This window comes from Thalassophryne amazonica, chromosome 5, assembly GCF_902500255.1.
Source record: "Thalassophryne amazonica chromosome 5, fThaAma1.1, whole genome shotgun sequence".
Classification (NCBI taxonomy): domain Eukaryota; kingdom Metazoa; phylum Chordata; class Actinopteri; order Batrachoidiformes; family Batrachoididae; genus Thalassophryne; species Thalassophryne amazonica.
In genome coordinates this window covers 111679801-111692769 of record NC_047107.1, presented here as the reverse complement: position 1 = coordinate 111692769, position 12969 = coordinate 111679801, and the positions used below count along the sequence as shown (strand labels likewise).

At 40.5% G+C, this 12969-nt stretch overlaps 1 protein-coding gene across 13 annotated transcripts in view; it reads right to left on the bottom strand.

Annotated features, from left to right (window-relative positions):
• Positions 1 to 12969, bottom strand: part of arvcfb (ARVCF delta catenin family member b) — an 865966-nt gene that overhangs the window by 101701 nt on the left and 751296 nt on the right. For 12 of the 13 annotated variants that reach the window (XM_034171110.1, XM_034171100.1, XM_034171112.1 and 9 more), the window contains one exon: positions 3677 to 3748. The exons of the other annotated variant lie outside the window; for it this stretch is intronic. In XM_034171110.1, coding sequence (XP_034027001.1) covers positions 3677 to 3748 — 72 coding nt within the window. The remainder of the gene's footprint in view (positions 1 to 3676; positions 3749 to 12969) is intronic. 13 annotated transcript variants of the gene reach the window in all.

Genomic DNA, 12969 nt, shown 5'->3' with positions numbered 1-12969 from the left:
ATTAAAATTTGCTGTGATTGTAATTCCGTTACCATAGAATTGCCCCAAGGGTCATTCGTGTGATCATTGAGGACAATGTTATTGCTGTCCTGCGAAGCCATTTGGGAAGCCATTAAGGTCACCGTGCCCCTGAACTGCGTCACTGTCACTGCGTCACCCCTTGGTAGATAAATGGTAAATGGATTGCATTTATATAGCGCTTTTCCATCTGCATCAGATGCTCAAAGTGCTTTATAATAATGCCTCACATTCACCCCAATGTGAGGGTGCTGCCATACAAGGTACTCACTACACACTGGGAGCAACTAGAGGATTAAGAACCTTGCCCAAGGGCCCTTAATGATTTTCTGGTCAGGCTGGGATTTAAACCAAGGATCCGTTGGTCTCAAGCCCAACGCTTTACCACTAGATCATCACCTCCTCAAAAATGTGAAAAAACTGTGATGTAGATGTGTAAAGCTGCATAATTCTTTCAAAAAGGGAAGGAGAATGACACTGTAAATTGCAGAAAGATTACTACGCCTCAGACCCACACTATGTTTGCTGAAGGTTTGTCCCCCATTTTAGGTAAGTGGCTTTTCTTAAGGCCCCTCTCAAACCACCTGCACTTTCTGAATGTCAACATTCATCTTAAAAAAAAAAAAAAAAAAAAATCTGCTATGAATTCATACAAATTGAGACACTGCCGTACTGAAGACACTTGCAAAAATATAATCACAAGCATCAGAAACACATATCAGGCCTAAATACCATGTTTTCATGTTCTCATTCACTCACGCGCACACACACACACACACACACACACACACACACACACACACACACACACACACACACACACACACACACACACACACACACACACACACACACAAAAGCAAAAAAAAAAAAAAAAAAATGTAATCACTGCCCACTGCCAGGTCTCGGCTGCTCCCCACAGTGACCTCTCTCTGTCTGACATCAGATCAGGACTAGATCAGAATTGGGATACACATATAATCTCCTGTATCTCCCCGAGCCATCGCTACCAATTCAGAGCTGCTCTATTTCTCTGTCTCTCTGCACACTTTCCAGTGCTGACAAGGAGATGTGCAGCCGTAAGTGGAATACATGCCTGAACCCATACAAGCGCACATTTGCATTAGACAAACAAACAAGGATGACTTTTACGGTCCAGCAGGTTCACCTCTGATGTTTTCGAAAGACAAAAAGCGACAAATGTGCTTTAAAGGTCGACCTGGGTTTTGCAGTGGCGATTAAGCCTATTATCCATGCGCCTCACTGTTATTACTTGCTCTGGGTCACGAGCTAATAAACGTCAGCTCTGATTTATCTGTCTGTACACAGGAAATGCAGTGTTTTCTACAACACAGAGCCATCCACACATGCCAACTGAACGCGACATTTAGGTCCAATAACTGTTTACTTAGGATTCAAAATTCTAAAGGGTATTGTTTCCAAATTATGCAACATGATCTCACCACAACAGGTCAGCTATGTCAACAAAGACAAAACACTTATTATCATCCCACAAGCTCATCTGCTTCCTACTGAATTAGGCATAACAGAAAACAAACACAGACACAGCTTAACTTGGAAAACATGACAGTTAACTGCGACCAAATTTAATTAGTGGCTAGTTTTTAAAAATAAAGTGGTACTGACTCTGAGTGCCTGCCCCTCAAACAATGAGGGAGGTGTTGATGTGTAAACATCACAAGATGAAGTGATGAAGACTATGCAAGTTTCAGAGGCATCATCACCAAAGAGATGGATGCACTCACACACACCTCATCTCGACCCAGGTAGTTTGTCTGCTGAGGCACAAACAGCTGAATATATACATTTGCTTGAAGTTGAGTTTAATTTTGTTTTTAAGGTAGCGATTTAACTTAAGTTTTTAAGGTGAATCACCCTGATAATTTTCACAGTGCATAGTTTAAAAAGTCCTGCATACATTAATTTTTAACAGCCCAGATGGATATTTTCTGTACAGGCATTATTTTCTCAAAATCATACAGTCAGAGTGCTGACCAAGACCTCTGAAATATTTCCACTGAAATATTTCCACTGAAATATTTCACGCCAATATTACAATTAATAACCATGTGCAAAATATTTTCAGCTTTCTGTAGCGGTGACTTTTTGCTACATCAAAATGAATCGAAGGTCAAAGTGCGGATTCACATGCTGCACTGTAGCCTAAGAGGCAGTCAGCACTATAATCACAAATTGTACAACGTAAAGTACAATGCAACAAACTGTAACAGCACAAACCAATGAATGACCTTAAGCTGTAAAACTCCACAGACCTAAGTTCATAAAAACAGATTTGTTTGCTTTTTGGTCTCTGAGCTCAGTGCTGCAGGATACTATTGAACCTTTTTTTTAACAGATCACAGTCGATAATCTGATAATGTGCCAACAGCTGAAACAAATTACCAAATACAACAAAATTACAAAACAGTCTGTTTCTCAAATGGCTCAACTGCAATGTGAATATGTAATCACCAAACTGCAGAATTAGTTTCCCTCTGCAGGATGACATCCAAACATCACTTCTAACTTCACTTTTCTTTAAGACGTTCTCCCAACTGGTGCAAAGTGGAGCAGTGCGCAGTGATTGCTAGTTTACACCTGACGTCACACCCAGCACCCTCATCCTCTAGATTACAATATCACTTGTGCCCATGAGGGTGTGTTGGTTAGGCATAAAGCTGGTACATTCATACTGTCCATAACAAGAAAGTGCTTGTGCCTTGGTCTAAAGTCCAGTGCAGTGTATTTATTTATTTAAAAAATGTAAAATACTCAGATTTGTCTTATATAAGAGGGTTCACAACATATAAGACTTTATTGATCTCACAGTGGAGAAATTCACGTTACGTCAGCTCTTAAAAAACACACAAGATGGGTGCAAGTAGAGGAAAATGCGCATCAAACAGCGTGTGCAAGAATAAGCAATAATAATAATACTTGTAACAATACAATACAATAAGAAAATGAGGTAGAAATAGAATATGTATATATATATATATATATATATATACACACACACACATTACCCTGCTTTCCTGCATATATTGTTGCCAGTCATGGTGTACTATGGCCACAGTAGAGAGGGAAAAAGGACATTTTTGAGAGAGACATCTCACCCTCTCACTTGCTCTCTCTCTCTATCTCTCTCGCATACAGGTACACACAAACTAGCCTGTGATGTGTGGATGGAAAGTGAAGCAATCTTGCTTGTGATGGACCAATAACGTGCCATAACATGCACAGCAAAACAGAACTGAAAACAACTATCAGAAGAAAATGTAAACACTCATGGAAAAATACAAACTTCACCTTGTTGATTGCTTCACCTCAGGGAGATTTGGTGTCCACTGGTGCACTCTGACCAGGTGGAACTAATCCTTTAACTTACCAAAAATCCCTTCATTTGTATCTCCTTCCTTGATACTATCATGCCTGGTGCATTCCACATTGAAAGGAAGGAGAGGTGCCATGCTGATTGGTTGACATTATGTGTAGAATTACAACAATGCCTAATGAATAACTCAACACCTTTGCAAATACCATCCCAAATTCACTGACATCACCCTCTGCCCATCAATAAGATACAGCCTTTAGAACTTCAAAGGATGAACATCTAGAAGGGCATCAAGAGGCCTACCTTTTGAAGGCTCTGTGCGCTTGGGCAGATCCAAAGTGTCATAGTTTTTGTCATTCTCACCATTTTTTCTGCCTGAGAAGAAGAGAAATGTGAGAAGAAAACACATCAGCATCATACACTCAGAATGACAGCAGACAACACACACTAGGTTTAGGGCGATGTGGGTTTGGAAGGTAGAAGATGCAAGAAGCTGCTTATTCACCCGTCTTTATATTGGTGCACGTTTTCACGTGGCTTCTTATACAAAATACTGACATTCCAGCATTCTCAACGCCAATACAAGTTTATTAATTTTCAGCAGCTGGAGGTGACACCAGGTCCATACAACTGGTGACATCTTGAAAAACACTCACCAACAAAAAGAATGTGTATGCATAATATACAGAATGACATGCATGAGAGTGTTACACCCACATTTCTTCAGCCACTACTCCTATACATCATCTTTCCATAGTCACATACAATTTCCTCATGTAACGCAGCACGTCTTTAGCTAGGAACACCTTAAATAATGCAGTAACAGAGAAGTAATGGAGTGGGGGTGGAATGATACTGGGCAGCCAGCAAATGTCATCATTTATGCACATCCACATACCCATGGGAGAGGACAGAGACAGAGACAGAAAGGATGACTCCTCAACATAAGAACAAGTAATAATAACATGTTTGCTCTGAGCTAAACCACTATAACCTTTCAGGAAATAAGCTCACACAGATACAGTGTCCAAATCAAGAGAAGAAATTATGTTTTAATTTTGACAGAATGTCAGGTCATCAACGTTTTACAGTGAAATTCTAGTCAATAAACAACATTGTGAAGATCACTGGAAGATGTTAATTATCTGCACACTGTACAATATTATGCATGCTCCTAAGTGAGAGTGTGTCACCTCAGCCACATGGGGTGTACAGCCACAGCCAGTGCATTCTGAGTTTCAGTCTAAAGCCCAGGAAAATGAGGAGGTTAGAACCACAAAGGGTGTACACTGTAAATTTTGTCAAATGTCATCCACATTGAGTGCACAAACGTGTGCATTCTGAGTGGCGGTTCAAACCCTGATAAATGAGTAGGGTTGCATCAGGAAGGGCATCTGGTGTAAAATAAGCCACAATAACCATGCAGATCACACGTTCGACCACATTACACCCATTTTGGCATCCCTTCACTGGCTTCCTGTCCCAGTGTATTCAGGGGAGTTGACCAAGAACCCAATGGTCACTCTGTCAGAGCCCCAGCATTTCAAGACTTTGCCAAAAGTCACCTGAAAGACTCTCAGACCATGAGAAACCAAATTCTCTGGTCTGATGAGACAAAGATTGAACTCTTTGATGTGAATGCCAGGTGTCGTGTTTGGAGGAATGCTCATCATTTAGCCAATACCATCGCTAAAGTGAAGCATGGTAGTGACAGCATCATGCTGTGGGAATGTTTTTCAGCAGCAGGAAGTAGGAGACTAGTCAGGTTTGAGGGAAAGATAAATGCAGCAATGCTCCAGAACGCTCTGACCTCAATCAATCAATCAATCAATTTTTTTTATATAGCGCCAAATCACAACAAACAGTTGCCCCAAGGCGCTTTATATTGTAAGGCAAGGCCATATAATAATTATGGAAAACCCCAACGGTCAAAACGACCCCCTGTGAGCAAGCACTTGGCTACAGTGGGAAGGAAAAACTCCCTTTTAACAGGAAGAAACCTCCAGCAGAACCAGGCTCAGGGAGGGGCAGTCTTCTGCTGGGACTGGTTGGGGCTGAGGGAGAGAACCAGGAAAAAGACATGCTGTGGAGGGGAGCAGAGATCGATCACTAATGATTAAATGCAGAGTGGTGCATACAGAGCAAAAAGAGAAAGAAACAGTGCATCATGGGAACCCCCCAGCAGTCTACGTCTATAGCAGCATAACTAAGGGATGGTTCAGGGTCACCTGATCCAGCCCTAACTATAAGCTTTAGCAAAAAGGAAAGTTTTAAGCCTAATCTTAAAAGTAGAGAGGGTGTCTGTCTCCCTGATCTGAATTGGGAGCTGGTTCCACAGGAGAGGAGCCTGAAAGCTGAAGGCTCTGCCTCCCATTCTACTCTTACAAACCCTAGGAACTACAAGTAAGCCTGCAGTCTGAGAGCGAAGCACTCTATTGGGGTGATATGGTACTACGAGGTCCCTAAGATAAGATGGGACCTGATTATTCAAAACCTTATAAGTAAGAAGAAGAATTTTAAATTCTATTCTAGAATTAACAGGAAGCCAATGAAGAGAGGCCAATATGGGTGAGATATGCTCTCTCCTTCTAGTCCCCGTCAGTACTCTAGCTGCAGCATTTTGAATTAACTGAAGGCTTTTTAGGGAACTTTTAGGACAACCTGATAATAATGAATTACAATAGTCCAGCCTAGAGGAAATAAATGCATGAATTAGTTTTTCAGCATCACTCTGAGACAAGACCTTTCTGATTTTAGAGATATTGCGTAAATGCAAAAAAGCAGTCTTACATATTTGTTTAATATGCGCTTTGAATGACATATCCTGATCAAAAATGACTCCAAGATTTCTCACAGTATTACTAGAGGTCAGGGTAATGCCATCCAGAGTAAGGATCTGGTTAGACACCATGTTTCTAAGATTTGTGGGGCCAAGTACAATAACTTCAGTTTTATCTGAGTTTAAAAGCAGGAAATTAGAGGTCATCCATGTCTTTATGTCTGTAAGACAATCCTGCAGTTTAGCTAATTGGTGTGTGTCCTCTGGCTTCATGGATAGATAAAGCTGGGTATCATCTGCGTAACAATGAAAATTTAAGCAATACCGTCTAATAATCCTGCCTAAGGGAAGCATATATAAAGTGAATAAAATTGGTCCTAGCACAGAACCTTGTGGAACTCCATAATTAACTTTAGACTGTGAAGAAGATTCCCCATTTACATGAACAAATTGTAATCTATTAGACAAATATGATTCAAACCACCGCAGCGCAGTGCCTTTAATACCTATGGCATGCTCTAATCTCTGTAATAAAATTTTATGGTCAACAGTATCAAAAGCAGCACTGAGGTCTAACAGAACAAGCACAGAGATGAGTCCACTGTCCGAGGCCATAAGAAGATCATTTGTAACCTTCACTAATGCTGTTTCTGTACTATGATGAATTCTAAAACCTGACTGAAACTCTTCAAATAGACCATTCCTCTGCAGATGATCAGTTAGCTGTTTTACAACTACCCTTTCAAGAATTTTTGAGAGAAAAGGAAGGTTGGAGATTGGCCTATAATTAGCTAAGATAGCTGGGTCAAGTGATGGCTTTTTAAGTAATGGTTTAATTGCTGCCACCTTAAAAGCCTGTGGTACATAGCCAACTAACAAAGATAGATTGATCATATTTAAGATCGAAGCATTAAATAATGGTAGGGCTTCCTTGAGCAGCCTGGTAGGAATGGGGTCTAATAAACATGTTGATGGTTTGGATGAAGTAACTAATGAAAATAACTCAGACAGAACAATCGGAGAGAAAGAGTCTAACCAAATACCGGCATCACTGAAAGCAGCCAAAGATAACAATACGTCTTTGGGATGGTTATGAGTAATTTTTTCTCTAATAGTTAAAATTTTGTTAGCAAAGAAAGTCATGAAGTCATTACTAGTTAAAGTTAATGGAATACTCAGCTCAATAGAGCTCTGACTCTTTGTCAGCCTGGCTACAGTGCTGAAAAGAAACCTGGGGTTGTTCTTATTTTCTTCAATTAGTGATGAGTAGAAAGATGTCCTAGCTTTACGGAGGGCTTTTTTATAGAGCAACAGACTCTTTTTCCAGGCTAAGTGAAGATCTTCTAAATTAGTGAGACGCCATTTCCTCTCCAACTTACGGGTTATCTGCTTTAAGCTACGAGTTTGTGAGTTATACCACGGAGTCAGACACTTCTGATTTAAAGCTCTCTTTTTCAGAGGAGCTACAGCATCCAAAGTTGTCTTCAATGAGGATGTAAAACTATTGACGAGATACTCTATCTCCCTTACAGAGTTTAGGTAGCTACTCTGCACTGTGTTGTTATATGGCATTAGAGAACATAAAGAAGGAATCATATCCTTAAACCTAGTTACAGCGCTTTCTGAAAGACTTCTAGTGTAATGAAACTTATTCCCTACTGCTGGGTAGTCCATCAGAGTAAATGTAAATGTTATTAAGAAATGATCAGACAGAAGGGAGTTTTCAGGGAATACTGTTAAGTCTTCTATTTCCATACCATAAGTCAGAACAAGATCTAAGATATGATTAAAGTGGTGGGTGGACTCATTTACTTTTTGAGCAAAGCCAATAGAGTCTAATAATAGATTAAATGCAGTGTTGAGGCTGTCATTCTCAGCATCTGTGTGGATGTTAAAATCGCCCACTATAATTATCTTATCTGAGCTAAGCACTAAGTCAGACAAAAGGTCTGAAAATTCACAGAGAAACTCACAGTAACGACCAGGTGGACGATAGATAATAACAAATAAAACTGGTTTTTGGGACTTCCAATTTGGATGGACAAGACTAAGAGACAAGCTTTCAAATGAATTAAAGCTCTGTCTGGGTTTTTGATTAATTAATAAGCTGGAATGGAAGATTGCTGCTAATCCTCTGCCCCGGCCCGTGCTACGAGCATTCTGACAGTTAGTGTGACTCGGGGGTGTTGACTCATTTAAACTAACATATTCATCCTGCTGTAACCAGGTTTCTGTTAGGCAGAATAAATCAATATGTTGATCAATTATTATATCATTTACCAACAGGGACTTAGAAGAGAGAGACCTAATGTTTAATAGACCACATTTAACTGTTTTAGTCTGTGGTGCAGTTGAAGGTGCTATATTATTTTTTCTTTTTGAATTTTTATGCTTAAATAGATTTTTGCTGGTTATTGGTAGTCTGGGAGCAGGCACCGTCTCTACGGGGATGGGGTAATGAGGGGATGGCAGGGGGAGAGAAGCTGCAGAGAGGTGTGTAAGACTACAACTCTGCTTCCTGGTCCCAACCCTGGATAGTCACGGTTTGGAGGATTTAAGAAAATTGGCCAGATTTCTAGAAATGAGAGCTGCTCCATCCAAAGTGGGATGGATGCCATCTCTCCTAACAAGACCAGGTTTTCCCCAGAAGCTTTGCCAATTATCTATGAAGCCCACCTCATTTTTTGGACACCACTCAGACAGCCAGCAATTCAAGGAGAACATGTGGCTAAACATGTCACTCCCGGTCCGATTGGGGAGGGGCCCAGAGAAAACAACAGAGTCCGACATTGTTTTTGCAAAGTTACACACCGATTCAATGTTAATTTTAGTGACCTCCGATTGGCGTAACCGGGTGTCATTACTGCCGACGTGAATTACAATCTTACCAAATTTACGCTTAGCCTTAGCCAGCAGTTTCAAATTTCCTTCAATGTCGCCTGCTCTGGCCCCCGGAAGACAATTGACTATGGTTGCTGGTGTCGCTAACTTCACATTTCTCAAAACAGAGTCGCCAATAACCAGAGTTTGATCCTCGGCGGGTGTGTCGTCGAGTGGGGAAAAACGGTTAGAGATGTGAACGGGTTGGCGGTGTACACGGGGCTTCTGTTTAGGGCTACGCTTCCTCCTCACAGTCACCCAGTCAGCCTGCTTTCCCGGCTGCTCGGGATCTGCCAGGGGGGAACTAACGGCGGCTAAGCTACCTTGGTCCGCACCGACTACAGGGGCCTGGCTAACTGTAGAATTTTCCACGGTGCGGAGCCGAGTCTCCAATTCGCCCAGCCTGGCCTCCAAAGCTACGAATAAGCTACACTTATTACAAGTACCGTTACTGCTAAAGGAGGCCGAGGAATAACTAAACATTTCACACCCAGAGCAGAAAAGTGCGGGAGAGACAGGAGAAGCCGCCATGCTAAATCGGCTAAGAGCTAGTAGCTACGCTAAGCTAGCGGATTCCTTAAAACACGCAAAGTGAATAATGTGTAAATAATTTAGAGGTGATTCAGCAGAAGGAGTGCTTTAGTTAAGGCACGTAAAGATTACACTGGGAAACAAATCGTAATCTAGATAACTAGATCAATCTAACTGCGCAGATTAAACAGCTAACAGATACAGAAAAACACCGCTGTGCTCCGGAACAGGAAGTGATACAATACCGCAGTGAGAGCCAACCACCTCAGACTGGGGTGACGGTTCATCTTTCAGTAGGACAACGACCCAAAGAACCTAGCCAAGGTATCAAAGTACTGTCTTCAGGACAACTCTGTGAATGTCCTTGAGTGGTCCAGCCAGAGTCCAAACCTGAATCCAATTGAACATCTCTGGAGAGACCTGAAAATGGCTGTGAACCAACGCTCCCCATCCAATCTGATGGAGCTTGAGAGGTGCTGCAAACAGGAATGGGCAAAACTGCCCAAAGATAGGTGCACCAAGCTTGTGGCATCATATTCAAAAAGACTTGAGGCTGTAATGGCTGCCAAAGGTGCATCAACAAAGTATTGAGCAAAGGGTGTGAATACTTATGTACGTGTTATTTTTTTTTAGATTTTTATTCTTATTAATACATTTGAACAAATTAAAAAAAAACATTTCATGTTGTCATTATGGGATGATGTGAGTACAATTTAGAGGGAAAAATGAATTTGCTCTATTTTTGAATAGAGCTGTAACATAACAAAATGTGGAATAAGTGAAGTGCTGTGAATACTTTACGGATGTAGAGTTCAAGACTGTGACCATGAAGGGTTGGAGAGGAAGATACATTGGGTATGCAATATCAACAGAACAGCTGTCATGTGGATATGGGACTTTGAAGCAATTAGTACTGCTAGCTGTTAGCAATGTCTATGCTTACTGGCTTATTGACTGTGGCTAAATACATGAAAGAATCAAAAGACACAAATGTGACAATGGTAACCAGACGTTTAATGACCATCAAGTGGAAGTTGTAGAACTCTGAAATATCGAAGGCTATGAAGCCCTGTGTAGTCCGAAGTAGTGTCAGACAGCATGACAACATTCTCCATGATTGCTATGTGCCCCTTGAGCGAAGTAAAATCAGTGGGATGAGGCTGTGCTGCAAGGTATGCTCAAAGGTTTTGAGCATTTTAGAGGCATTTTGGGGATACTACAGAGACTTAATTTCATGAATTTCCATTTTAGATTTTTTGTATGTTGGGTTATGTGGAAACCTTACTGGAATAAAATAATCTGTCTATGTGGACCTTCTTTCAGTGATACCTGCCTAGTGCTATAGCATATGTACTTACTATAAATGCCATAGCATTGGACAGATATCACTGAACTTGCCAAAACTATTCAAGTGCCTTTCCTTAACTTGCAATGGGCTTGGAAAGATACTGGAACTTCATGCAAGTATGTATAAATCATTTAAATACATTAAAACCAATCAAAATAACAGTATTTGTGGTATAAAATGGTGACTTTATTAATATTTACATGTAAAATGTATGCTAACAAATTACTGCCCCATAATAAATTCCTAAATCACACCATGTGAGTCTGCACCCCAACTACTTATGCCAGTCAGCAGGAAAACCCCACTGGCATATACAACATAGTATCATTAAAAAGCACACATCCTGTGCACCAGCTGTACTGCCGTGTATGAAATTCGTCAAAATAAAAAATAAAAATAAAATGGATGCGGACCAATTTCAGCATGCAGGCAAAATATATCTTGTCATTTTTGAAAGGTTTAAACTGAAACTGAAGGAAATCAATTGTAAGGCATGAAAGAAGTTTCTGTCTAAAGTATTCCAACTAAGTGAGAGGTTAAGTGAGAGGGGGAAATGTTGGCTTTTTAAATATTTGAAAGACACTGGACTCATCGAGAGGATTTAATACTGCTATAACGGCAGAGCTCTCACTCATTCGGAGTGAGCATTAAAGCGGTCCTGACAGGTCTTATGCACTCGGCGTGAGACTCAACATGTTGTCACTCTCTCATGCTAATGCATGACATTCTCCAACATTCCACCGCTATGACCTGCAAGACAATATTCAGCGGGAAATAACTCCTTGAGTGTATCTCAACTTGAGAGCTCTGTAACGGATAGGACTGCCACAAATGACTATTTTGATAGTCGATTAGTCAGCGATTATTTTTGCGATTAGTCGACTAGTCGGATCATACGTAATTTCCTAAATTTAAGGTCTGCAGCATTTTCTGAGAAATGTCAGGGGATGAAAACAGGAACATTTCCAAATCAGTGACTATTTCTTAGACTTCACTTACATCAATCATTCAGAAATACAAACAGTGTGGTACTTTATAGTAAATCTGTGTCAGGTAGGCAGTTGTAAAAAACTAAATGTCCATGCTGGAAGGAGAGAAGTAAGGGAAGCCACCAAGACACAGCTCTGGAAGAACGTTTGGCTTCTGTGAGTGGAGAAACTGGGAATAGTGGAACATTTTTATTTTTATCTTCATTTTACATATAGTCCCAACTTTTTCTGATTTGTGGTTGTTTCTGTTGCATTTCTGAAATTACAGACCTGCTAAAAAGAAAAGTGTGAATATTTTATTGTGTTTTAAAACTTTGTGGAGCAAACTCAAACAACAAACTATTATAAAGAAGAAAAGAATACACGGACATGTGCAGGAAAACTTTGATATAAACTGAACAGAACAATGCAAGCTGATTTGACTCCCCATATTTTTTATATAAATAAATCAGGGTGACCAAATACTTATCTTCCACCACAATTTACAAATAGATTCTTTAAAAATCCTACAATGTGATTTCCTGAATTTCTTTTTTTCATTTTGTCTCTCATAGTTGAAGTGTACTTATGATGAAAATTACAGGCCTCTCTTATCTTTCTAATATATATATATATATATATATATATATACACGAGGTCTGTTAGAAAAGTTTCCGACCTTTTTATTTTTTTCAAAAACCTGATGGATTTGAATCACGAGTGCTTGTATGAGCCAACCTTGAACCTTCGTGCGCATGCGTGAATTTTTTCACGCCTGTCGATTGCATCATTTGCTTGTAAGCAGCCTTTGTGTGAGGATGGGTGTAGTCTCTCGTCGTTTTTTCTTTGCAAGGAAATGGCGGAACGACTGGAGCAGCGCGACTGCATCTAATTTTGCCAGAAACTGGGTGACAGCCAGGTGGAAACCATTCGGATTATTCAGACGGCTTTCGGTGACGATGCTATGGGCATCACACAGATTAAGGAGTGGTACAACCAGTTTAAAGACGGCCACACAACAGTGAAGAGCGCACCGCGCTCCGGGCGGCCATCAACATGCTGAAATGACCAGATCAATCCAAAGTGAACG